The 27,999-nt window shown below is 42.1% G+C and overlaps 1 protein-coding gene across 17 annotated transcripts in view; it reads right to left on the bottom strand.

Moving 5' to 3' along the window:
• FNBP1 (formin binding protein 1) overlaps positions 1 to 27,999 on the bottom strand; it is a 96,518-nt gene that overhangs the window by 4,034 nt on the left and 64,485 nt on the right. For 2 of the 17 annotated variants that reach the window (XM_065695577.1, XM_065695580.1), the window contains exons 9-17: positions 23,381 to 23,578; positions 21,846 to 22,028; positions 13,095 to 13,109; positions 9,102 to 9,211; positions 6,296 to 6,428; positions 5,122 to 5,240; positions 4,466 to 4,605; positions 3,909 to 4,067; positions 6 to 1,438 (exon numbers count right to left, since the gene is read on the bottom strand). In XM_065695577.1, the coding sequence (XP_065551649.1) occupies positions 1,404 to 1,438; positions 3,909 to 4,067; positions 4,466 to 4,605; positions 5,122 to 5,240; positions 6,296 to 6,428; positions 9,102 to 9,211; positions 13,095 to 13,109; positions 21,846 to 22,028; positions 23,381 to 23,578 (1,092 nt within the window). In that variant the 3' untranslated portion in view covers positions 6 to 1,403. Of the gene's footprint in view, positions 1 to 5; positions 1,439 to 3,650; positions 4,068 to 4,465; positions 4,606 to 5,121; positions 5,241 to 6,295; positions 6,429 to 9,101; positions 9,212 to 13,094; positions 13,110 to 21,845; positions 22,029 to 22,417; positions 22,445 to 23,380; positions 23,579 to 27,999 lie in introns of those variants that run through there. The other 15 variants (XM_065695579.1, XM_065695586.1, XM_065695584.1 and 12 more) reach the window with 15 other exon arrangements.

Here is a 27,999-nt window from a genome sequence, read left to right as displayed (position 1 = left end):
AGGAATGAGAAAATACAACGTTTATTAGCAGACAGCACAGCACATGGAGCTATGGAGGATGCCTGACAGAGGATGACTCTTTAAGAACAGAAACAAACCCACCGCAACACTGGCCACAGTGAACAGACCTTAACGACACAAATCCAACCAGCTGCAGGCAGCTGAGTAACCAAGACACTTATCAAGGTGAGAGGGACCGAGCAGTTACCAAAGAGCAGCGAGGTTAAACAGAGAAACAGCCTATAAACCCATTTATATTATACATATATAAAAGGATAAAAACACTTCAAGTGACTTTAGTTTAAGTTATGTTATATACATTTGTTTTATATATACTGGGGGAACTAAGGGCGAGTATTTAACAAGAGGATTTAAAAAAGCCACAGTCCAGTTTCTCATTCCTGTTTCCTAAATAATTTGGCAAGCATTAAATAATCAGAAATATCCTAGATAAAAAGTGCATCAGCAGGGTTAACTTTTACCTATTGATTTATACAAGTCAAGGCTCTGCTTAATGGTTACAGCAAACAAACAGCAGAGCTGCAACACTGAGAATCCCAGAGCCCTCTACAAGGATTTATCTATGGAATTGGAGGCGAGAGGGAACAGACTCAAGTGGCAAAGGAGCCGAAATGCCCCCAAATCCTGTTAACTGGGAAGCTGAACTTCACAGAACAGCCTCTATTACTTGCATGTCACCCAAAGAACCAGGCTTTCTGGCAGAAGGGAACATGGCATTTGCTGGGAGCAATGGAGAGTTTACATAAAACTGGTTGTTCCATACAAGGCCTTTTGTGTATCCTGCTATTTCACAACATCCCTCGGTGACAGAGGGTTTTGTTCCCAAGAAGATCATAGGTACCATCTTCAGTAACACAGTATGGTCAGTCTCGAGCAGAAAGGTGCAACTAGTTCCTGTGTTCAGTTGCCAGCACCAGGTACCTGACAGGGAGGGCCCGAAAAGCCCTGCAAGGAGCTACACTATGTGTGCAGGGGGGGGAGTTCTCTTCCTCATCCCCTAGCAGTGAGAGGTTGGTGTAAGCCCCAAAACATCCAATAGATCCGATCCCTAGTCTGCACGGTTTTTAGCATAAGCTTCCTGCAGGCATCACAGAATGAACTGGGTGGCTCATTTCGAACAGGAAGGACAACAATAATGCAGTTTACAACTAAATGGATGCACAATCAGGCCAGTGCTTTCATGAGCTGTGATGCACAGCTGGATTTCAAGAGGTGAACTTATACATGCATCAGCTGAGTGGACGGTACCTAACAGAGTCTTTTCATTGGAGGAGATACGACATGTGCATTCATCTCTTGTAAAGAAAACCTTCTGACACAGAGCTCTTAAAACACCAGTAGCAGCAAACCAGTGGGATAAGAGGTGAACGGGCCTATGAAACCTACTCAGAGATTTTCTCAAGTGATTTGTACACATCTGGAAGAAAAAAGAAAGGCAGAACAAGACATATTACAGATGTTACTGTTGGGTTTGTGATGGGGTTTGCTAACACCCTGTGCGTGGAGGTGTCAGTGTAAACCTTAGGAACAGCCCTAGCGCTTGGCTGCTGTGATGGCTGTGATCAGGAGGTGACTGCAGCACTTACCTGTCTGCTCATCCAAGGGCAGGCAGAGCCCGGAGAACAGGCTTTTCACAAAGGATTTAGCAGGTTCTTGGGCAGAGCTGCCTCTGGCTCATGGCACCGGCACAACCTCATACACCTGAGCCAGAGCTGATTCTGCTGCTGAAAGAGTCACTGATGTACTCGGAGCTGGTGTGAGTGCTCCCACCCTGCATCCAACCAACCTGGAGAGGCATCAGCTGCTCAAGCTTCTTTCCAAGAAGAGGAAAGAACTGCTAAACTTTGTAAATGTTTTAGTATTTACGGTGTCACTCTCACAATGTCATTCTTTCTGCTGCAGGGACTGAATAAAGACCCTTCAACTAATAGAGATCTGCAGCTTGCAACCAAGTTTGTCTTTTGAACACAGCAGCACTTCCCCCAGATCTTTATCCTGCCACTGGGACCCTTTCTGCAAAGGTAAATAACATTGTTCCTTTATGTGAGAGATTCACAGATACATTTGGGTTTGTTCCTGAAGTGGCTGCAACTGAACCATCCTTCACTCCCAGCACACACTGCGGTTTTGCCATCATTCAGCACCATCCTGTAACTTGCATTATACCACTAAAGCACTAACACGATGTTCTGGCTGCTATTGCCAGAAACACTCCTGCAGCAGCCTCTCCAGAAGGGTAAATGAGAGAGAGAGATGCTCTGCTTCGCTTCCCACCCAACCTGCTGCTCTGCTCGCAAACGGGTGACTTGCTGATGGGTTCCACTGATGGGAACCACGCTGCGCATCGGAGGGCAACGGAGCCATGCTCCTCATGTGAAACAGATTCAGATGCCACGCTAGCTTGGCTGTTTCATGCAGCCTGCACTGCTGAACAACAACATAATAGCGCTGTCGAAAACAACATTTCCATCAGCATAATAGCAGTGTTGATTTCAGGTATCGCCACACACAAAGCAGTCAATCTCCACAGGAGAGAACACCAGAATAAGAGATGGGATCTCCCATTCTGCGCTTTCTGCCTTGCTCAAATATGAGATCAGGAGATTGTATGATCCACGTTCCTCTTTCAAAGGTTGATAAAACCAACAGAGGGGCTGAGCTTTTTGCACTCTTCTGCATCTCAACTGACCCTGTATTTGCCAAAACAAATACAAGACTACGGTATTATGGCAAAATAAAGCAAGAGCCCAGGCTTTCATCTGCAGCAGACAAGGCACTGCACTGCTTAATACCGAGTCCGAGACAGGGAACGGATCAAACTATAGTGTTTGTTTACAGAGGCAGTCCTACTCCTCAGTTCCTACTGTCCGTAAATCCCAATGGGAATGGTTCAGTTTTCTTTTGAATTGGATGAGGCAGCTTCTTTCACACCAAGAGCTCTGAGCTCTAGGAAAAACAACCATTATCTGAAGGATTAAGTGACTTAAAAAAGCTGCAGAGTATTTAACAGTGAACTTCAAGCACATCCTGATTTGAAGCAGGACTGAATTCTTTGATTTCTTGGCGTATTACATCACCAGCTATAGATCCGTAGGATATAATCCGGTAGAACTGCTTGCTTACACAATACACCTATCTCTGAGGAGTAATGGCAATAAAGAAACAGAAGACTGAGGAGCCAAAACACTGAATTGTCTCCACTGCTCTTGTGTGGGCAAAAGATTAAGTTACGCTTATCTGAAACAGCAAATCCATCTTCTGAAATGTATGAAGGTAGGAAAGATTAGAGGACCTGTCTTCATGTTTTACTTATTTATCAAGGACCAGAGTGCTGTGTAGGCAGGTTCTGGCAAAATCTCTGCTTCTCCTTCCAAACACAAACTAAATGACGACCAGGTTTCAATCCAAAAGGTCCACAGAGCACATTACACTCTGAAAAGCTACCACACTGTGACACAAAACAGCAGTCAAAATACTTCCTGTATAACACTCCACTGAATCCTTTTGGTGCAAACAGCTGACCTGTGAACGTGTAACATGTCTGAGATGCCACCTGGATACCTGAGGAGAGCCTGTGTTATCCCAAATGGCTTTGTTTCCTGCACTAAGCTGACCATGCAATGGCAGTGGCAACTGACCAAGCACTGTCTAGTACAGGCTGCGGTTCCCTCCATTGACAGTCTGCCACGCTACCCTTCTGAGCAATGAAAAACACATTTTGCAGTACAGCAAGCCATATTAGTCCACATACAAAATAATGCACTTTGTGGCATCGTACAGACTTTTAAAAGGCTCTATCTGCAACACAGAGCAGTTTCAGGGCTGGGTATCTCTGTGAAAGCAAATGAAGTAGTAATAATAATAGTATTAAATATAAGTCATAGCACCTTTGGCATTTTTGTCCAAATAGACTTCAACGTATGACGTAGGGACATAGCCCTCCTCATCTTCGTTCCTTCGGATTCGTGTCCATCCATCACCTTTGTCTTCTTCTATTACGTAGAGCATTTCTCCTTCTGCTACAGAAATTGTTCCTTCATTCTGACCTGAAAAAACAGTTAACACGGAGTTCAGGGTCTCCTGCACAATGGGAACCACAGATGTGGTGGGTGCTCAGGGCATTCATGGACCATGTGTGGATGCAACCCCTGCTGCATCACAAGCAGCAAGAACAAGAGCACATGCTTCTGGTGTGTATGCAAAGAATCAAATGAATGTGGCTCTGACATCAGAGTTTTGGTTCTTTTTCTGCAGAGTCCCTGTGCAACAGAAGACAAATCACTGTTTTAGTACCTCTCTACAAAACAGAGCCATACCAGAGCCTCACTTGCCCTTTCTTTGTCTATTTAAGCACTGCAGAAGTTAAATGAATGTTTTCAACTTGTCCTTGGCATATGAATGAAACGAAACACTAAGTGAAGTGAGAGTAAAGTTTGAGTGATACCTTCAAATGTATAGAGCGCTTTACATGTTCCTATGGTGGGTAGTGGTTCTTCATCGTCAAATTCATCATCAAAATCCGTTGCAGGTACTTTCATCTCGGTCTCCTGACTTTGCTCTTCTGTGTAACTGCCATCTGGGCTGCTCAAGAGAGGAAAATACACAGCAACTATAGCGACCAATCTCAGGAGGAAAGAGAATGACTCAGTTACCAGACACTTAAGGCAAGGTGAGCAGCTGGAGCAGCTTGGCAAGTCCAAAGCATGCTCAGAACTGGCTGTAGCAGCTCTCAAAGCGATGGGTGACACCACTCACTTTTCTCCTCAAAAGCTGTAAAATAATGCATCTCACTCGCCTTCACAGCAGAGAGCGGAGGGGCTATTGCACGTTTCATCACAGTCAGAAAGTAGCTCTTAAAGCTGGAATGCCGCACATGCTAAAATCAGTATGCAGAGCACTTCTTCATGGAGTGCCTGCATTTAGTCTGGTTACAGACTAATCACAGCATCACAGCACAGTCTGGGTTAGAAGGGACCTCAAAGATCATCACATTCCATCATCTAAGTTTCGGAACGCTGCAGAGCTCCAGTTTTCCTGAAGAATAAGCTCAGGGAAGCGGGTGCAGTTGTGAGCCTGAAGAGCTCTGTACAGATACTGTACCTCTCCCGGTCCTGTGCACAGCTGTTCACTGCTGAGGGGTTCTGGGCTTCATAGAGTCCGCTCTGGCGCCGGGCCTCACTGCGCATGGACAGCCTGCCCTCCACCTCCGCCAGCCAGGCCTGCGAGGGGAGAGTGGTCCCATGTACCCATCATTGCTTCAACTTGCAAAGGGATATATGTTGCTTTCACTTTGCTGTGTCATATTTGACATTCAGACTACAGAACTAAAACCAGTCTGTGAGCATGTTTGAGCTTTCCTTTGGGTTACAGCTGTGGGGGAATAGATCCTGTACATTAAGTGCACACTGAATGTATTGGTCTCGCCAAACTTACTGAAAACTTCATTCTTTTTTGACACTGTGTGCTGAAAACACCCAAGAGAAGCAGTTAACAACAGCTGTTGGGAGTCACAGTCTGCTGCTGTAGTTACAATTAAGATGTGTGACAGCTTATAGCGGTCTCAATAGCACCAGAAACACAGCAATCTCACTGACTGCTGAGGGCAACAGGGTTGAAGCTGGGGAGAGTGAAAGAGCCAGATATTCAAATGGGTAAGAAAGCAATGGATAGTAAAGGCAACAACCATAAGAAGCATCTAATATTCATGGATTGTATCTATTTATGTACATAGTGTCTTTTCTCAGGCCTATAATCCTTCTTGTGTAATTATAAGGGCCTCACATATTCCAACTACTCCTTATGCTCTTGAGATTTTGTATCTCTAAGAAGCTTCCTGTTAATAGCAGACTATTCCTTAGAACATATTTCATGTTCTTCTGTCATGCTCTTGGACTACAAATGGTGCTTTGCGCTTATGTTCCTCTGATGGTCCACAGACATCTGTAACATGATGCTTCCCATTATTTAATTAATTAAGCATGTGAACCCCTCTGGGCAGTCCAGAGAGCACTACATTTACTCTTAACCTCCACTTAACACGATTTGGTTTCTCTGGCAAATTAAACAGCAGGACTGCTGGCTGACAGTCACAAGAGATGGTGTACATTCATGTTACGCAAACAGGCTCAAAGATCTCAATGAATCCAAGTGCTTAAGCAGCACTTACCCATGCATAGTAAGAAAACACATCAACACATCTGGAAAAGCACTGAAGCATCTGCTTAGAACTCAGCCTAAGCTGAGCTGCTTTTCACTGAGATGTCTCTTCCCATACCTCAAACTTCTGAACTTCCAATCGTAACTTCTCGATGTTCTGTCCAAGTTCTGCTAGTCTGTGGTCCACACTCGCTGCATCTCCCATCTGTGGGTTCTTGATATACACATCTTTCATTTTCGTTAAGGCATCTCTGAGAGACAGAAGGAAAATAAAACATGGAAGTGTTAGTGCAGCTGGGCACAAATGAAATGGTAATAAACTGCCTCTTCTTTACTCTGTGGTTCAAGCCTAATCTGTTACAAATATAACTGAGAATATCCAGACAGGGGCTTTTGCCCCGTATAGAACCAGCCTTTAAAGAAATAGCAGTAAAATCACTGCCAGGGAGAATTCACTGTCAGAGATGAAAAAAGTGAGTGACACCTTTACCTACAGAGTAACCTGACATAGATGCTGCACACAAGCCAAACTCTGCAAGCTCCTACATTAAAAGGAGCTCCTTGCTCTGTAGGCAGCTGAAGAGCGTTGGGCTACACAGGAGATGTGCTGTGTTGGTACAAGAACAGAGCATATTTAGACCAAATGGCTCAAGCTTCAAGTGCCCCACTTGAAGAATCCTAATAGAAAAATGATTGAATGCTTGGACAGTGGCCTTTTGCAAGGCAAAAAGAGGGCTCTGGAGTTGATTTTTAACCTGACATGCTCTTTTATTCAGCACTACAATAGCCATTTGCTAACCCTGGGGAAGAAAAATAATACAAAATAAACCTCCTCGCACATAACCATTGCAACCAGTGACAGCTTCAACTTTTTGGATGATTATCACCCCAGTTTTTGGGGCACAGACAAACAGTTGCATCATTATTCTTCATCATGGGCTGAAATCCAGTTGAGAAACTGGGACAAAGAGCTGGACGTGGACATATTAATAATAAGAATGGAGTGCAGAGCAGAAATTCTCACCCTGCCTGTTGTAGTCTGTCTTTTGCAAAGTATCTTTTGTGAGATATTTATTTCACACTGTTAAAATGAAGCTAAATCCAGATGGTTTGTATTTGTCACTGTGCTGTGACAGATGGACCTTAAGCCACATAATATGACCCTGCATCCTGTTAAGTTATACAGCGTTTACACTAGACTCTTTCTGGGGGCTGTGTCTCGTATCAACCCACATGCCAAATGCCTGGGGTTTCAGAGATGGTAATTTTCAGGCTTGCTATGATGGATGTGGTACCATAAGGCCAGGATTAATGTAGTAGATGCCTTCATGAGCTCCTTTAGGAAGCCTGCAGAGCTCTTGCTGACAGCAGCATGTTGCCTTTGACCTGAATCAAGCTGAGGCTGAGCTTACAGGAAAAAAGTTATCTGAGCAATGATGAACATTTTGGAGCTTAGAGAAGGGTGGACTTACAATTACTGACCCAGCTATTCAGCTTCCCTGTAGGCATTAGATGGGGGGAGAAAGGTTAATGGAAGTCCCATGACTCAAGTTAACTCTCTCTGTTTTCGAGTTTCCCACCAAACTCCTGACAATTGCAATCCTGCGCCTGCCTTTGCTTTGTGTGTATAGAAAATGGGGAAAAGTGTGGGTGGCAATGAAGTGGGACTGCTCTGTGGCTGGAGTCCTAAGGGACAATATTGCAAGTATATGAGTCATGATTATTACTATTTTAACTCTTATTTAACTGCTGGTGCTGCTTCCTCAATCATCTACTACCTTTATTTTAAATAACTTCCTTCTGCTCTGATTTCATATCCAGTTTTTATGTCGAGTTACCTCAGAATCAACACAGAGCAGAAAGGAAAATCTGTACAGAGACCAATATAAGATACCCCAGAGGGAAAAAGACAAGGGAGTAAGAAGACACATAACCACATGCAGTTTTCCCTTCTTTTTTATGATATAATGCATAAAGAAGAAAGCCTGGCTTAATATGCAAAATAAACAGGTTCTTCAAAGAAAGCTATCAGAAAATGTAAGTACATCTGTACAAATGCAGAAGAGTATTAAGGGACAGACTAATACGAGAGAGACTAAGAACTGAAATCATGCAAGGAAGGAAAGTTCTGTCTCTTTGCAAACATAACACGCTGAATCTTTAATGCAACTGCAGAATGTGAACAAACACAAAGAAACAAATGCAGGCTGCCAGAATCAAGACAAAAATGCGTGACTAAAATAGCCTTATTCTCAACCGGAATGATAAATGCAGCCTTGTAGAAAAAGCACCCACAAAAGCACAGGAGTCATTATCTTCCTGCTTCCAGGAAATCTAAGCTTCAGATCGGAGAATCTCAAGATACACATGAATCAAACAGCACTTCTGACAATGTGAACATGCTCGTAATAGCCCCCCTCACTGGGATCTCCCCATGCCCATCATACACTAATAGCTCACATCAAGAAACAAAGTGTATCCAACAGCAATCTTTGTCTGGATCAGGATTAAATCGCTGCTCTCCTGTGAAAGCCGAGGGAAGCAGCTCCAGAAAGAAGGAAAAACTGTCTCCAATTGCTACACTTATATCATTCCCATCCTTATAAGAGGATCTTCTCACGATTCCAAGGGCAGGATGTGTGTTACACTGGGGTGGGAGAACGGAATACACAGAAAGCCAGCTTTTGCCCCAGCTCTGACCTACATCAGCCAAAATTAACTAACAGATTTCAGCATCTTGAGTTGTGGAGAGCCCTGCAGCTCTCGGGTGGTTTTAGCCATAGGTAAACTCTGGTGGCTCTTCCCTTGGAACAGCACATGAAACAAACAGAGAACCTTGGTCTTATTTGCACTTTCTTGCCTTTTAGTTGTTTCTGTTCTATAAGACTACTTATTTCATTTCTCATCAGAGGCGTTTGACGTACCTTTGATCCATCTCCTTCTGAATGTCTCTGTTTAGCTCATCGACTTTTTGCTGAAGCTTCTTTCTTCTTTGTTCAGGTGGGAGATTGCTGAAGTCTTCTGGCCCTGCTCCCTGCACAAAGTGGAATGGGGTGGGGGAAATAGAAGGAAAAAAGAGAAAATCAAAGCCTGAAAGAATCCTTCAGGATTGCATTTTGAAAGCAGCTCACAAAAATCTGTGCAAAACCACAATGGTCTGAAGCATTGTTATCACTTGTACTGAGTCATCCATCCCTGCATAGTATCTGAATGCCCTAGAAATAATCCCAGTACCATATCCCACCTCCATACCAAATAGCTAAAGGGAGATCACCAACAAAGAATGCCAGAATTCACCAGCAAAGCTGAGAAACTCTTTATCCATAGTTATTATCAAGTTTTGTTGAAGAGTTCCATTCTCACAGAAAGCTGATCTTTTCTGCTTTCCTCTCCTCTGCCACAGACAGGACTCCCATAAAGGCAGTTGCCAGCTTTTATTGCTGTGTCACAGTCACATCTCTCATGTACACCCTAATTGCTGGCCTGCTCTACACAGTCTGAGTGTTGGTTCAATACAGTTCATTTCTGCCAGGGCTCTCCTGAACACACCAAGATAACAGAAGCACTTCCTCTGGGATTCTGCAATTTAAAAACATGCTGCTTACTTTCCAGGAGCCACCTTCCATGTCAAAGTCTCTCGATTTCTCCTCTCTCACTGGTACTAGTATAGAAATGAGGAGTTATATGAAAGCCATAGAATCAATCTATTTAAAGTCATAACCGAAGAAAAAAAGATCTTAAGACCACAGCAGTTACCTTGGTGTGGTTCTGCTTGAAAACCCTTTTCCTGCCTTCAAAATGCTATGCCTCTTCTTGATTGCCTCAATTTGATACAGCAGAGAGATGACACATAAAATACATCCATACTATTTCCTCAAAGTACCACTTATTTTTATCTTGTAAGAAGGCAAGGGGGATCGTTCGCTATGCTGAACAAGGGGGATGGTGCGCTATAGTGAACACACATCAATACCAACTACTTGCACCATGAGGGAATGAGGTTCTTATACACAGACTTGTACAGGTTTTTCTTGCTTTGATTTCTGCTTATTCCATGTCCCGTTTCTAAAGGGGAAAAATGGCCTATGGCAGAAAGGAGGGCAAAACCATAAAAGCTGAGTAACTAAACTCAGTGGCCCATCAGCTTGCTGAAAGATGGTGAGCAGAGTTGCGACATTAGTCTTAAAGTACCAGATCTCTCTCTCAGGGGAGCATGATGTAGTGGACACAGTGCCACTGAAGCTGCCCATTAGACCCTTTCAGCTCTGCACTGAATGTGCTCCCAGACACCGTTCTCTTTCTTCTGCAATTGCAGAACAAGCTGTCTAGAAAGCAGGTGTGTGGGTGCCAGAAGGTTTAAATCACGACACAGACAACTACAGACAGGTCATCTCCTCCTCTGGTCTAGCCATTTATAGCTAGCAGAATAGGCCTAATGAAATTGCTGCTTATTGATTTTCAGTTAAAGGTGGCCTTTCGGTTAAAATTAGGCCTTGACCATCTGTATAATACTACACTTAAAATTCCATTTATAAGACAATGAGAAAGCAAATTTAAGATGAAGGAAAAAAACTGTGGAAGTTACACTGATTCTGAAACTTTAGCCACATGAAGTCCTAGCAGTGCTTACATTACTTGTTGTGCCTGGTACCAGAGATCTATTTTCATTCATTCTTTAATGATAACATCTTGCATGTCACATTAGACACGAGAATGACTCGGCATCTTTTACAGACTGAAGCCATGCATCTGTTTTTAAGACAAAGCATCTGGAGTTACCTTTGCATATGAAAAAGCGAGTAGAAGAAAGACTGTAACAGTCTCAATTCTAAGCAGAAGAGACATATGCTTGAAAATATCCCCAGTTACACATTATGAGAATGCAAGACATGTACCCAAACAGATCTGGAAAAGCATCTTATTTGATTCTTGAACTTCATTCAAAAGCCCTGCACTGGATTAAATTCAGTATCTTTGCTCACAATGCTTCAGACCAAAGCATTAGTGTTGCATAGAAATGCATGCCCCAGAGTAGGAGGTGATCTCACTCAGACTATTCCATGCTCAATAACAGAAGCTGCAGTTCTCCCCCAAAAGGAAGAGTCAAGGAGTAAATATTGCACATGCTGGGAACATTTCATGCTTTCAAGCAAAACTACACCTGGGCTGCCTCTCAAGTAGTGAACATTGCCTACGTTTCTAGAAATGCTTCAACAGTGAGGTGGAGGGAAATCTGTGCTATTTTTGATGTGCTATCACAAGACCAGCAGAGCCAGTCTCAGTAGATTTCCTTGCCTAATCCTGGGATTTAGAATGCAATTGTTCCAAGATGAAGGGCTGTGAAAAGACAGGCTGTGTTAGGACCAGTTTCCAGGCTGAAGCTATACATGGAGAGAACACAAGGTTTATTAGCCCCAGGTTTGGCTCTTTCACAGCTAGGATCCAAGAAGAGATCACAATAGAAGCAGATTTCGTCTGTCTGAAGCACACACTGGTGTCATCCCTATCTGCATGCCTCTCATTTGTACAGTTCTTGGGGAAAGCCAGGTCACCCATTTATTTGGGGATTATTTATTCCTATATAAAAGCTTAGCTCAGATACCCAACACACCAGCACTGTGACCAGAAAACAACAAATGGAAACCCCTGGTATAAATACATTGTACTACTAGGACAGTGGCTTGCAACAGCCAAAAGAACAAGGCTTGGCAGTGAGCTGGACGCTTCCATCATTCCTCAGACCTACCACACATCTTCAGTGAGAAGCAACATTGCTATTCAAGCTCAAGCAAGTCATTGTGTTAACAGAGCAGCAGCAGGACCAGAACCTCCAGAGCTACATACATGGCCTACATGTTTCCTCAGAATAAGCTGCTATGAACAAATCAGGTCCACAATGATGCATTCAAGAACATGTAAGTAGAGGGAAGTGGGCACCTAACGGCACTAAGTGGTGAGGAATAAGCAAACTTTCAAACTAATGCAATTAAGGCACTACTGCAGATGCCATAAAGCTCTCCAAAACTGCAACTGGTGGCTCCTGCATGCTTGCATGAAGGGAGTCAGCAAACCAGTCACATTCTCCTTGTGGCTGCCTTCTCAGAGGGCAAAGGAATGTAGACAAGCTGGCAGGATCCTGTCAGTGTGGAGTAACTCAAGCAATACAGCACCTTTTGTATGAAGTTCAGCACATAATTTGCTTTCCCAAATATGCCCACCCCTTCCCTTTCCAACTCAGTAACATGTTATCTTACCGTAGTTCAAAGAAACTTTCCCAGCTGCATCCAAGACAGAATTTAGGATTCATACATATATACATATATGTACCTCCATTTGTGAATTCAAATCAGTCTGAGTTAACCTTGTTGGTTAAGGTTTACAGAACTTTAATTAATATCATTATTAGTTATTCTGAAGGACTACATAGGGCTGTAAAATGTAGGTGGTAATAATGTAGATTTCCAGTAATACCTGGACATGGAAAGCAAAGTTTGCAGCTCTGTTACACAAAGACATGCGCTTCTCTCTGGAAAAGCTCCAGCAAGCACAGAGACCTTTGTGTGTTATTTTCCTTTAAATGTTTTAATGTGTGCTTATACAGTAACAGAATCACTTGATCCTGTTTTTTCTACATTTTCATAGCCCTAGATTATAAAAGTGAAAACTAAACTATATATTAGAGTTAATTTTTAGCAGCTTATTAGAAAGACTGAATTCTGATCACCTCTATTAGACTCCAGACCTGCGTATTCAAATTTATCTGATAAATATCCAAACCAAAAAAAGGCAAACACAAAGAAGAAACAAATTTCACAGTTAATTTCAGTGTCATGTCACATTGTGGCACAGTGCACATTAGAACATACACAGAAAATGGTGATTAAAACACAGGACAGGCATGCCATAAATGTGCTTACCAGCTTGAGAGAAAGCTTCATGTAAAAATTGGAGAGATAACAGGGTAGGGGGGGGAGAAAGAGAAAAAACAACAATGCATCAGTAGAAGAGGAACTTTTTCAGATGGATGTTACAATAAAATGACACATAATCCCCTTGCTGTTGGAAGGCAAAATGGGTAACACTAACAGATCTGTGCAAAAGTTCACAAGTGTTATCAGTCAGCTGCCGTTTCCTCCAGAAAGAGAAATGGAAAAGCATTGTACCTCTACACATGTGCTTTAGTAGGTGAAAAACTGGCCTGGATTGATTGCCTCAGCTACAACACAGATTTATGTCATTACAGTGGGAAAGTGGACCTTGCAAATCTATACAACTCACTTTAGATCAAAACTGTGCTGAAATGCAGTCACAAGCATCAGCCACTTTATACAAGGGCTTAAGAGAAGGGAGATAACACCTAAAAGAGGAAGAGGTAAGGTACATCACAGCTTCCAGCAGCAGAATCACAATGGGATCTCCAGTGATTTCCTAGCTCTCAGGTCTATTTGCAAAGGACAACATCTCTGAAACATCCCTGTTGATCCCAGTGCTGTCCAAGCTGTCGTGTTTTGCAACAGTTAAAAGCAAATACTCAAACGTACTTTGGCCATATAGTCAGACAAGGTCACGACCAAGGAGGAAGGAAAAAAACCCAAACCTTTTCTCTTTACACCAGATTGATTCTGTGACAACATGGTAAAACATTCTTCAGGCTCCTTAAATGATATACATGATCCAATTCTTCAAGAGGTACCACATTTTCTGGTGCACTGCAACGCATTATCTTCTAGTTACTCTGGGAATGTAAGGCTACATAGAAGTGTAAGCTCACAGAGCCTCTGCAGCAGCATGACTGCTTCTGCCATACATCACTTGCACATACAGCCCTCAGCAGTGGTGGAGGCCTCACAAATCTGCTGATGTGGGTGAACACATGCAGCTGACCACTGAGGTTACCAAAGCCTCTTCCAGTGTTGCAAGATGTTTTGACAGCTGCAACTCAAAGGTGTTCTAAGATAGGGACACCAACAGTGTGCTCTTCTGTTCCACGCCGTGGAGCACAAGGTAAGCTGCTGTTCAAGATAGCAAGTCAGAATCAAAACTACAGCCAGCCTCCTCCTCCAGCAATCTGCACTGTGTCTGCCCTACCAGCTCTTTGGGGATGGCTGTGAAATGGTCGAAGGCAAGGAACTTGTAAGTGCATAAAATGCACTTGATTGGTGTTAAAAGACAGCAGAAATGTAGAAGTTGGAAATTGCCTCTCACTCTGGGCAATGATCTGTCCTGTCAGGCTTCAGAATCTCTTCCCACTCAAGAGCTACCAACAGCTCCTGGGTATGGAGCTCTCGAATGGTCCATTTTTAGCAGAAGCACAGCTCATTAGGATTGGATTGAAAATCAGTAAAGGTGGCTCCACACCTACAGTGGATTTGACAGCGCGATTTGAGAAATACGCATTTTTAACATAACAATTTCCATCAGTTACTGGAATTTGTACAGCAACAATGTCAACCATTCAAGGAAAAGAGATGGCCTTGAAACACTGCATTTGAGCCGGTGTGCTCAGTGGCAACACAGCGGTTAAACTTCCCTCTGAAGTTCAGTCCATCAGGAAGTAAACACATGATAATAATACCAGGGCACTGAAGAAATTCACTCTCGCAGCTAAGAGGCCATTATAAGAACCAAACAAACCCAAATCATTTGATAGAATAATCATACATACAGAAGGAGAAAGAATGATCTAAAATAGGCAGCTGAAGAAATTCAGCATCGGCAGCTTTTTAGTTTGCGTAATTGCTTTAGCACTCCTGTGAACTTTAGCATAGACATGAGCAGCACAAATTGAGATCCTTGTACATATAGACAGACAAGACTCATGGTGCAGAATAAATATTTACCTATGAAGCACTCTATAAAACGCACAAATGTATGCTACATGCGCTAGTTGCTAAACACTACTCACTCTAAAGGCACTACATTACTGCGAAGAATCATCTGCATCAAGACTATTCTTTTGCTGTAAATTCAGCAAATTTGAAAGGGATTATAGACACTCTATGCCGAATTCTTACGCTGTTAAGTATGACAAAAATAGAGAACTTATTAATAGCATTTCCAAATAGTAACATCAGGGATTGTTATAACCAGTACAAATAACAAAGCAGATCGTAGACTGGAAACAATGAAATGCTGAAATAAGTCATATTCACAGTTTTCCACTTCTGAAATGTATTTATAATTTTACATGACAGTGATTCAGTTTCTAGAAACAAACAGACGCAGACTGAAACTAAATCTGCGTTAAACACTACAGAACTACTTTGGCCCATTCTGTTGGGTTTTCACAGCCAGAAACTTCCTCACAGCTCCTGGGAGAACAGGGGTATTTTTCCCCTAGATGATCAAATAAGTCACATTTCTTCAAAAGGAACAAATCCATTTCAAGCTGTCAATTTAAAACAAGTCTAGCTTAGTCTTGAAGGGAAAAAATGAGCCTAAGAGCCACAAGCTTCAATAACACATGAGAGAGCATGAAAGCCAGCAAGTCCATGTGTTATTGGACAGTCACGGACACTAACCTCACTTACAGAACATGGGCTGAAATCAGCCACTGGACTTCCACACAACCAAGAGGTAATTTTCTTAGTGGTCCTGTAAAAATCTCCCCATGTTCTGCTTTATTCAAGTATCAGATTTAGAGGTCACACATCCTGATTCCATGAACTATCATCATTAGAGAGTTCAAGGAAAGTCCCAAAAGCTCCATGACCAAGGCAGCGTCGCTGCACTGCTGTCAATCAGGGGCTGGTTCGTGGTGCTCAACTGCATTCATGAAATAACTTGGAATAAATGCCTGGAACCTGTTTGTACTACTTACTCTGAATTGCACAGGTCCAGCTACTTGAATTTTGCCAATTTCAGCATTTCTAGGAATAGCAGACGTATCTTTCCTGCACGTAACACAGTAAAGCTGCCACTTGCCTCTTGCCAAATTCTCCTTTTATCTTTTACCAAGCGCATTTCCACAGCACACTCGAAGGGCGTTGTAAGTGGGGTTAGCGACTGTGTAGCAACTGTATGGGCTGATCACACCATCCGTGGACTTACAACATATTCCCTAGCCTCAATGGCACACGTGGGTGTCCCTAAAGTCCTCTTCATGAGCTCTTTGTGAATATACAAAGACTGTGTCTGCTGGTGAGTCAGCAAGAGAAAACACACATCCGTTACACTGGAGATGAGCACAGCACTTGTGTTTACTGCTTCTACAGCAAAAGACAGCTTTGGCCTTTAACAAACCTTTAAGTGCAAAGTGGAAGCTTTAAGAGTTTAGCATTCTCACAAAACTCAGGAGATACAGTGATTTTAGACCCTGGCTTAAACACACAAGTCAGAAAACGTCTCTCTTTAATGACACCACCCACCAAAAACTCTTGGTTTTGGCACAGATACATAGACTAAGGTTAGACTAACAAGTATTCCCAAGGGCAGGAAGAGAGCAGGATGGGGTGGGGGGGGGGGGGTGGGTGGGCAGGGAGTGGTTTGTTTGCTGCTTCTGCAAGCTCACAGACCAGTCATGATCACTCAGGCAGACCAACAGCTGAGTATGGAGGGAGAAGACTGCACAGCGCGGCACAGACCGGATGGCAAGGGAAAAGATTAACTGGTGCAATGGAAATAAAATCGTGTTTTAATGAAGTCAACAACTTCCACTAAAAAGGAAACCACAAAAGTTCCTCCATGTCCCTTATGGAACCATCTGGAAGCTGGGATTTGGATAATGACAGTAATATCTGCATCTCAGCTCCCAGACCCATCCGCTCTGCTCAGTCACAACCCAGTCTCCGAGCTAAGGGAGAAAAGGACACATCACATCACATAGAATAATTCAAAGGTGTAAGTTCTACCCCTGGATTTTGTTAGATCAGAAGTATTGCTCTTTAAATAAAGGTGCTGATGTTACTGCTGCTATAGCAATAAGCCAAATGAACACAAAATTTAATATCAACTAGCAGAATACAGAGGGGTTCTTTTTGTCCTGTAAAAGGAATTAGAAAAAGCAGAGCAAGCACAAATGAAATTATAACTTATGTAAGTGGTTCCTCATTTCTTGACTTTAACTTCCCTGAAGAGACAGAAGTGTTACACTATTTTATTCGGCCTTTTTAAAGAGCTATTACAAACAGCACTCACAGAAACTGTGTGAAAGAGACTTTTTTGTTCCCCTTTTATTTCTGATGCATGATAAGCGCTGTAACAGTTTCAAGGTATTCTCTATAATGGATGTTTCTGCTGTTGGGGTTAGAAGAAAAAAGCTTTAAGGAGAATACAAAAAATGTGATTAGAAAACCAGAGACACTGACAAGAGTCAGCACCTAAATATGTTAAAATTGTTATTTATTATTTATTTTTAACAGACTAGGATTTCATATTGGCAGTGACCACTGATACTGGTATTGGCGCCTCTACACTAACCTTGCATCTGATGTAAATTGCTCAAGCATCTGCTTCCTTCCATGAAAACAAGATTCACTGGAGTTTTGGCTTGGAAGCCAAATTAAAACCAGAGCAGGCACAGGACAGATCATTACTAATTATATAATTCATTTCAACAGTCACCAGTGATTTTTCCACTTTGGCTTCATAATTTCTCTTTCCAAATGCAACGTTAGATGCTAACCTGATATTTTATATAAAGAGATTACTAAAACAGACTGTCTCTTCAGACACGTTCTGATCTCAAAGATGCCATGGGAATCAATTCACTCATTATGTTTCAAGGATCAATTACATCATGCAGTTCTGTTACTGGTATTTATCCAGGTAAGCTCTTAGTATCTACTGCACTTGTTCACATTAAATAGTTCATTCACGTATTCCTTAAGCCAGAGTAAAAAAGGAGCATGGTCCAGTTTTTCCTCTCTGGCTTTCTGCTTTTGTAGGAGTGAAGAGCTCAGTTATCAACAAAGCCAGGGAGGACCTGCTGCACAAATTGGTTGAATCCTACTTTGAATGCCTTGTGGTCACCTTTCCTGCAAGGTGTCTGGCTGGAGGGGAATTTTGCCTCTGAACCAAACCACCAGTGCAGAAAGTATTCTGAGCAAATGAGATTATTCAGGGTCCAAAGCTCCATTACACTGTGCTGTCCTGCTGGCTCCCTGCATGATCTTTCCAAGAGCCGCTTCACTGATGTACTTCTGTACAGAGCAAATGTTCTTCCCTGTGGAGGACAGTTTCTCCTCTACGTCCTCCTCATTTCTTTGGTAACATCACAATCCAGTATTTATAACATCACTGCTCGTGCTCCTGAGCAGAATTCAGATGCTTTTGGATTTGACGGGGGATGGTAAAGAACAGATAAAAGGGAATCTCATAAAGCTTAATTTGGTAAAAGCAGAACTAACAGTATTGTCTAGCTGTGCTGAATATCAAGCAGGATGTATCAACCACCTCAGCTGAAACAAATGCCAACCACTCCTTTTTCATCTCATAAATTCACAGGATTTGGAAGTGATTCTTGATTTATATTTTTAACTGGTTAGAATTACTTCATTTTTAACAGTCATATGGCACATTCATGATCTTTTAGTCTGACCATTTGTATGACACAAATCACCAAGGACCTCTGAAATGGGAACTTGACACGTTTTCAAATCAGACCGAGCAAGCTGCCAGGGCTCTGCAGCCTCTCCTACTCTGTATTTCTAGATGAACCAAGTGGACTTAATTCACCCCTTTGGAAAAAAGAGACCATCTGAACACTGTGCTCCAACTCCATAGGATGAGTCAGGCAGGAAAAGTATTTACATACAAACATCCTGGTAACTAGCAGGGGAAGGAAGTGAACTAGAGAACATAGTGAAAGGTTTACATGAAGATTTAGCAATAGCTTTTCCCTGCACACTTTCAATTAACTTCTCAGCAGAGAGTTAACAGATTCCAGAAGACTATAGGAAATTGTCATTTTTTCACCTTTCAGACCAATATAGGTATGCAGAATTTAAGACTCACCCGGACTTCTGAGATCATTAATAAATTAAACAATGGCCTTTCTTCAGGAAATATTAAAAGCAAATAGTTATAATTGCTTATATGGCCAAATATTCACTGAATCAGAATTTGTGCATTTGAAATACACACTTGTGAAGTGTCCATGGAACTGCAAACTAGTGTTTTCCAATCAAAGTTGAAACAGCCAGCACTCTCTTCAATATTCTGCTCTATGACGGCACTACTGGAGCACCAGATCACAACACAAGCCTTCACCTTAGCACTGCCCTTCTCTCCAAGAGAGCCACTACCTGGCACATCCTCCAGGTCTGCTGCTGCGGAAGCAGAACTGAAAAACTTGTCTCCCCCCATAAAAGCCACTGAGAGAAGATGCTCTGAGCCAAACTGCAACTGAGGGAAGGAGGTACGCTTACAGAACCTGCCCTTGGACAACTTAGAAACTTCCCGCTTCCCCAGTGAAATGTGATGGTTTTAGGTTCTGAAAGTCCCATTAAATGGCAATTCCCTCAGAAACAACGGAAAACCACTCGATAGAAAACATCTTTTTTCCATGTACTGTCTGTAACCAGATGATACAATGTTGTTTACAGCAGCCTTCTCAATTCTTTGTAACTAACCACTGCAGTTCCCCACTGAAATCAGCTCTACTTTTATGCAACTCCAGTCCTAAATGTCAGTGCAGTCCCTGGAGCAGAACTTGGGCTTTTTAAAGTAGTCACTTCCTTGCTGTTAGTGTCTGCTCTGAAAAACCTTCTAAAACACTGAACACTTGTGTCTCCTTCCTGTAATTTTTTATAGGAGGAAATAATTCTAAGGACCTTAACCCAGGAGTCAAAGCCCTGCTATGCCAGCACTTTTTTAACGGTGCATGTGCACAATGTGCAAGGTTCTGGGAAGATAAAAGTCATCTTTTTGTTTGAAAAATGGAATATTTTATCTCAGGAACCTGTCATTTTTACTTACTGCTTACGAAAATGACCAAAGAGAACCCTGAATTCAACACAAACACTTCAACATGGGTTTACCAACATAGCCACAGCCGCTGTCAGCAACAGGAACAGAGCAGCTGACCCAGGAAAACGGAGGCCACGCTTCCTACACTATCAGCAGCAAAGGAGACAGGGACATTGAACTTAGACCAGTGGTGATGTGTCACAAGATGTTGATCTAGACCCAGGTGAATCCCCAAGGTCAGCCACAGCGGCTTTCAGCTTCTTTGCATTGTACCATTCCTAAACCAGCATCTGGCAGGAGAAAAACCCAAACCCTGATTCCCTCAGAACATCTCAGCTGTGGTTTGGAGCTTGCCTAGACCGATAAAGGTTTTGCACACAGAACATAACAAACTGGGTGCATTGTAGCACTGGAAGTGAAAGCTGGTTCAGAACGTAACGAAAAGTCTGTGGACTTAATGGAAAATACCCATACCAAGTACCTTCTGGCCTACAGTTCCGCATGCTAATGTGCACAGGGAGGGACCATGGAACTTGACTTTTTTTCCCTAGCTTTGCTGAGATTCATTACAAAGTTATCAAACTCTCAGTTAATGTCTTCCCTCCACTGTTTGCAGCTATTACTGGCTATTATAAGGTTTTCAACTTTGTACTTTAGCAAAGATATTTCATTGGCATTCAAAGTGTCAAGAATAAAAACTGTGGGAAAAAAAAAGCATTTAAAACCAATTAGAAAAAGAGTTTAAAGAGCATGGCAGGAATTCAGCTTTTCTGTGGGCGCTTTAAAAACTGTTTAACTCACTGTCTGCTCAAGGAGGCCCAAAGGCAGACACGACACGCTTGCTGAGAAGGAGGATTTCTTTGGATCTCTACAGGAATCAACTCCAACCTTCTTTTCTTGTTGAAACTTCACGCTACAGGATGTGCTTAAGGTCCTTGAGAAGAGTCAGCCCCAAAGATTTAGAGCCAACTGCAATGGAGGTAGCTTCAGGGAACATTAAATTTGGTCCCCCCCCCCAATCTCCACCCACATGTAGACCTGGGTTACAACACATATGTACTATATGAACAATTTATTATCGCCTAGAAGCAGTTCATCTTTCACATCTTATCATAAAACTTGGACTAAGCAAGCTAACATTGCAGCACTTGCTGACGCCAAGTGTCTGTATCAGAAGGTGCTCACTGGAGCATACATGGCCATAAAATACAGGGGAGTCATCTTCCTACTACTGCAGCAAGAGGTATCAGATCATTTCAGGGAAATGCCCCAATCTGCACCAACTGCAGTGGGAAGAATTATTTCCTCATTTACTCTTATCCTTCTGAATCCACCCTGCAAAGAGGAAACCTTCTCACATTAAGGCAGACAACATGCAGCATCAGGATGAGAGTAAACCTCAGAATGCTGCTCCTCCACACCTACTCTGCCAGGCATACCCAGGTAGTGACTTCTACATGAATATCACTTAATGTTTAGCTCTTCCTTCCATACTCTGGACAATCCCTCCTACTCCAAAAACCCGAATGGGTCATTTCCATCAGCAACTGTACTTTTTGTGGTTTCATTGTGGGGGTTTTGACTAAAGATGGCTTTATAGGTTGGGATTTCTTGGATTTGTCTGCATGTTATGATAAAACACAATGGATTCATTCACAAAACAAAACAAGTTTTTACATAACAGAACGTGCAATAAAAGCGCAAGAAAGAAAGAAAGGAGAAAGAAAAAGAGAGAGAGAGGTATCCAGAGGAGAACTTACCCCGCGCTTTAGGCTCCTGAAGCAGTGGATTTTGGGTTTGGAGGTCATGAACTCGTTGAAGCGATGGGAGAGGGGTTCCTTTTGCTGCTTGGGAGACTGGGGGCCGTTGGGAACAGCAGAGGGTGAGGCAGAGGCAGGGGGAGGAGGAGGGGGCTGATGGGGGGATGTTAAAAGGGACATAAGCTACGTATAAGAGATGGAGAAGTGATAGAATAAAAACCAAAATAAAAGGATAAAACACAAAACGAAAATAAGCATCAAAACCAATATTTGGAATCCAGAGAAAAAAACAATTAAATAATTAAATTTTAAAGGCCATGGTTCAAAAGAGGGGAGGGGGGAAAGCAGTATTTAAAGTTGTGTTAAATGAAGAATGCGATAAATGAAAGTTTTAGTAAGTGATGCAACAGAAGAGTAATGCAGAAGTATTTTGACAGGAAGCTCATGCAGACTCTTCCATGCAGTGCTATCCCCATAAATTGCCCTGTTCTGCTCTGTGGACAGCTCGGAATAATGCATATGGATAGAGCTTTCAAATACCTGAATTTAAATGGATCAGATAAGGAAGGTACCTTAGTGCCCAGTAGCGTTTCTATTATCTGGAAAACAACAAACCACATTCCTTCCTGCTTCCAAATCATACCTCAGCAATGTGCATCACACTTCACTTTCACAAAAGATTCTATGAATTTGCTCAGGAGTTAGTCCTGGGTTTTGGTTCTGGCTACACTGATGTAAGCACCAGAAAGCAGAGTTCTCATAATAGCACAACAGGAATGACCCATTCAAACAGGTTGACTTTTTGACTGTAATTAGAAGTGGTTTGGTAAGGCTCAGAGCAAGGGTGAGATCCAAACAACGAAGCTACTCTGGGCTTCCATCAGTGTTACTTGAAAATTGATTCAGTCCATTCACCCTGACACGTTCTGGTAACCCCAGATAAATGCTGCCATGCATTATGGTGTAAAATATGACAGTGAAATGAAAAAGGTTTAATGGATACATAAGTTAATATGGTCTTTTAAAAAGTCAATTGCTCAGTTTAGTTATGCTCCATTAGTTGTGCTTAAGAATGAATCGTAGCAATTCCTTGTTCCCAGCCACCCAACTGAACCCAGTGCACAGACTGAAAAGATAACGCAAATGAAAAGCCAAGGAGAGTTTTAGAAGTGTCAAAACAGTAATGCCACATTAAAGCTTCCCAAAACAAGGTTAGTTGGCACACATGGCACTAGGTAAGTGGTATAGAAGTCCTTCTCTGAGTTGGGAACAGAAATGTACCATGGCAGAGACGTGACAACTAAAGTTAAATTAATATAAAAACTGCAACATAATTAAAGAAATTCTGCAAGAAGAAAAAAATTAAAGATATAAAGAAACCAGAGGCTACAGCAAACACCATATTAAGACATCAGTTATTTACTTTCTGAGTCTAAAATTCTCTTTAAAAACCATAATTGCCAGGGTTACTACACAAGACAGAAGTTATTGACTATACACATACTAGTATCAAGCTCAGGTTTGCAATTCAGTACCTTATTTTTCTTGATGAATGGCCACAACTTGCCCTTGGATTTGCCACCAAACTTTGGCTCAGACTTCCCATCCGCTCTGGAGTTGGAAAGGCTGGATTCCGAGACAGTCCGCTTCATTGGCTGCGTGAAATCCTCAAAGTCAACGTCTCCTGGGGGCTCAAACCCTGATTTAAAGGCTTCTATTACCAGCTGGGAATCCTGGAATGGGACAGATCCAGAACAAGCGTGAACATCTCAGGTGACTGCTGTCATCACACTAGTGGCATAGAGAAACAGTACAAGGACAAGAAAGTTTGTGCGGGAACTGGTCCTCACAGTGATCATTCTTACTCCTGGAGCCCAGGATCAATACAAGACTCTCCATCTTCTGCTCCACTTTTCCTGGACCTATTTTGACTACCAAGATGTGCTTTAAAAAAAGCTAACCTAGGCAGAGCACAGCAACCTACCAAAACAAGGCACCCTAATGTGTAAAATATAACGCTCCCAGATAATAAAGTAAGAAATGCAGTGAAGAACACAAGCACTACCCCAGACAGTTTCCAACCTATGCCAGTCAGAACATAAATAGCTGTAAGCTCAATTTCGTAACAGATCTCTAAATAAACAACTATCCATGGAATTCTGATACAAACATCTTTAAAGGGTTTTTTCATGTCTACTGGTGAAAATTACTAAGAGCTTATTATTAACACTATTGACTAGAAATGCAGTCACACTTCAGAAACTGAACCAATAAAGCTTAAGTGACTCACAACAAAGATTTAAGGTATAGAACTGCTGGGCACGCAGCTGTAAGCAAACCAGTGGAAAATTCCAATCAATACTCCTATATAAAGCAGCTCCTGAGTGATCACACTGCCACAGTGACAAGCTGGTGCTTGTGAACTCAGCTGCAGTTAATGGCAGGAGTTTCTCTCCCAAACTTTACCTAACAGCCGAGCAGTCCAAGGTCATTCAAGCAGCCCAACACCTTGCAACTTCAGGCACTGTCACTAAAGCCATGTTGCCTTTGGCACCTACTAGGAGTGCTAGATGCAAGCCAGACACATACTTGGTGTATACTGTGTATGATGGGTTTGCTCCCTTTTTTGACAGGGAAAAAAGAAAAAGTAAATTAAGGCAAGAACAATACACAGCATTTTTCAGGTCTACAATTACACAAACTCAAATTCAGATCTTAAGCTTGCCAAACGCATTTAAGTCTAATGGACTCAAAGATACTTTAATATACTTCTCTTCTACTTGACTTCTTGGAAAGAGGGCTTTTTATGTTATACAGCTCTAACAGTTTACTTCTAAGATCATTAGAGAAGCTGTGCCATAGCACACAAATCTCTGCAGGAGCATCACCATCCTGTTCAGATAGAAAAGATGAGCTTGTTTCTTTGAGGGCATCTCACAGATTCTGCTTATGGCCGTAGGTGAAACGCTATTCATGAGAAATCTAGTGGGATATAAACAAACCCAGAGGCCAAGCTCCGTTGAGCAAAACACAGATACACCAAAAGCTTTGCCAAAGTCTTCATGGGATTACGAAGGAAAGGAAAGTTTAAGATCCTCAACCTGTCAAGCACACTGTGAAACTCATACACAGCTTTTAGGGAGACAGAACAACACTTTCCATTATTTCATCCTAGTTTGACATTAAAACTTCCTGACATCTAAACATTTGGAGAGATTTTAATAATAGCCATGAAAGCAAGCTGAAGAAGGAAGAAAAGAAACTATAATCATACACAAGGTTATATTAAACACCTTATTGGTACTTTATCCTGTGCAGCTTTTCATTTTTTCCTCTTAAATTTTAGCGTTCCTTCCATTTAGCCAAAACATCCTTCCACTACAATGGAGTTAAAAATAACCAGCACGCTCCATATATCACAGAGATAATGTCATAACAGGAACGCCATAACAGGAGTTCCATAACAAAGGAAGTCCATAACAAATTAATTTTATCTGCTCCTAGAGCCTTCTGCACAGGTTCACCTAGCAGTCACTACAGCTTACCCTTGCAACATGACCTCTGGGTTGTCAGAGCTGTCAGAAACAGGACAGGAAAAAGAGGCATATTTATAATGGCATTAAAAACACAGGGCTAACCAGGATTCCCAGCTAAATCCAGACCGTCTTATTACTGTTAGCGGGAATTCTATACACTTCGGTGAGAGCATAAGGCAATCCTATTAACACAGTTGCAAATTCAGTTACTAAGCCTGAAAGATGGCCTGTTTGGCAAGCAGACATGAGGCTTTGTAATATTTAAGCTGCAGAAAACATAGAAAGTATTAAATCTGTCTCATAGATCATTCTGGTTCTTACGCTATCCAATGGAATAGGTGCCCTGGAAGGAAAGTGATCTTCCAGAATCCAGCAGCATCTACAGATGAAGGGAACACAGAGCTGGCCATGGAAAGGAAGCCTATTAGCAGCCTGTGCTTCCACAGTTTCAAAGCCCCTATAGAAATACATCCTTCCTTAATACTGTACAACACAATTCTCATGCTAGAAATCACAGCGGTTCACAGGTAGCACTGGAACCCCACACCTTCATAGACAGGTGTTTATAATAAACCTACCCAAAGCTAAAAGCCCATTATCAAAAAGCTTCACAACACCTATGTGAAATGCAATGTTCTGCTGCTCTTATTTTCTTTTTCCTTTTTAAGCAGTTAATGCTTTACCATCAGCGGGTAACACTCTACTGACAGTAAAAAACGCTGCAGAACTTGCAGTTTCTTACATCCTTTCATCCAGAGTTGACATTTGGTACACGAGGTAGGTTACTGGAATTGGTGTTTTCTCCGATTTCTTACTTTTCCTTTCTTACCAATACACCTGTATTAGTTGTGGTTGTTCATTTAATGCCCTGGTGTCTGAACTGAAGTGACTGCACAAAGAGCAGAGCTTTCATTGAATCTCTCCCCTTCTTCAGTAGCTCTGTATGTGAGAGCTGGGTAGGAAAAGGGAAAATAAAACCAAAGGATACCAACAGCTAAATAAGAACTCCAAATGCATCACTGCCTTCTGTCAGTGCCACAGTGTCAGACCTCATACATTGCCAGTTTGGTGATACTGTACTTTTGTTTATGATTATCAGATCCTGGAGATCTCCTCCCAGCTGGGAAACACATGTCTGTGTGGGCCAGAGTTTCACACAAAGCTTTTCCTGCTCAGCAGGCTCTTGGTGTTGCTCACCATTGTACTGGCTGTATTACCACCAGCTGTCCTTGAATTCAACTTTCCTGGAATCTGACCTCATTTTCAAGGCTGACTAAAGCACAGATCGAGTTGATTTTCCTAGGCAAAGCTTCTCAAGTTTGAAAAGATGAGTGAGTAAAGGAGACAACCTCCAATTTGAATCTTTCCAGGAAAAGGAGAAACTTTCCTGATGGGAGCCTAAGAGAGTCCAAACGTGCCTCTTCAAACACTAAGGGGTCAGATGGGAAAGGTCTGCTCGAACGCTCTGCATTAGTGGCAAAAGCAGCATGTTAGATGTAAATATAGAAAATGCAGCTTTTAAATTGCTGTGTGCACCTATGACCACCTTTATAAAGCAGAAGGACCTCCTGTTCTGGAGATGAAAAAAATAATCCTTGATGATATTTAAAAAACCACAACCCTTTAGAGACAGAACTGTTTTCCAGCCAAAGCCTTCTGAACCCTTTGTAATTGTTCAGATATAACAAATTTGGTTAAATACATTTTTGTTACCAGGGTGTTTACAGGAGATCAATGCTCAAGGGCACCATATCCTACTGTCACACTGGTGCACAAGAGACATCAATCTGACTTGTCTGTGCACAAGAGAGACTAATTGGAACACAAAATTCACAGTGATTCAAACACCCAGCTTAAGCCTTGTGGTTTCCTAAGAACTCACTTGAAGATTCAAGCAGAGTATAGGTTTAGGTATGAATCTCCCCAATATGATTTCAGCACCAAAAGCTGTACCTCCAGAAGTGTATGTTGTTCTAACATGGGAATCTGTGCCCCAAATCCCCTTCTCCCACCCTGAAAAGGTAATTTTCAGATTCTTTACTTTCCTGAGCTGCTCTCTGTGAGAGCAATCGCTGAGCAGAAAGCAGTGGATTAATTTCAGAACTTCAGCCTCAGGCCTATGCTGCCAATTAATGGCAGTCTCCAGGCTCTGAGCACTGAATAGCTCAGAAAAGATTCCAGTGAAAGAGACATATGGGAAATGTGAACAGCCAGCAAGACACATGCTGCTTGTATTTGAAGCACTAATGTGATCCATGAGAAGGGTTGAAAGAGCAAGCAGAGACTTCATTTACAAAGGGAGCACATCACCCTGAAAACAAAATAGAAAACACATTTGCCCTTGTGGTTACTGTACATCAGGAAGCTCAACTGAACTCTTTATCGGCCTTTTTATCAGGAAGGCTTCTTTTTACTCCCACAGTGATGTCCACAAATCAAGATATATGAGAGCTCATTTACAGATTGCTAGCATACCTCAGCTCTGCAAAGAGATCTTACAGTAAAGCAGACATTTTGAGCGTTGCTTGCAATAATTTATGTAGACAATACTTTAAATACCTCCACTATTATAAACCTAACTGGAATGAAGACAGTTCTGCAACGTTCAGTTTTCTGAC

This window comes from Lathamus discolor, chromosome 15 (genome assembly GCF_037157495.1).
Source record: "Lathamus discolor isolate bLatDis1 chromosome 15, bLatDis1.hap1, whole genome shotgun sequence".
Classification (NCBI taxonomy): domain Eukaryota; kingdom Metazoa; phylum Chordata; class Aves; order Psittaciformes; family Psittacidae; genus Lathamus; species Lathamus discolor.
The sequence above is the reverse complement of the archived record's forward strand: the minus strand, read 5'-3'. Positions and strand labels throughout refer to the sequence as shown.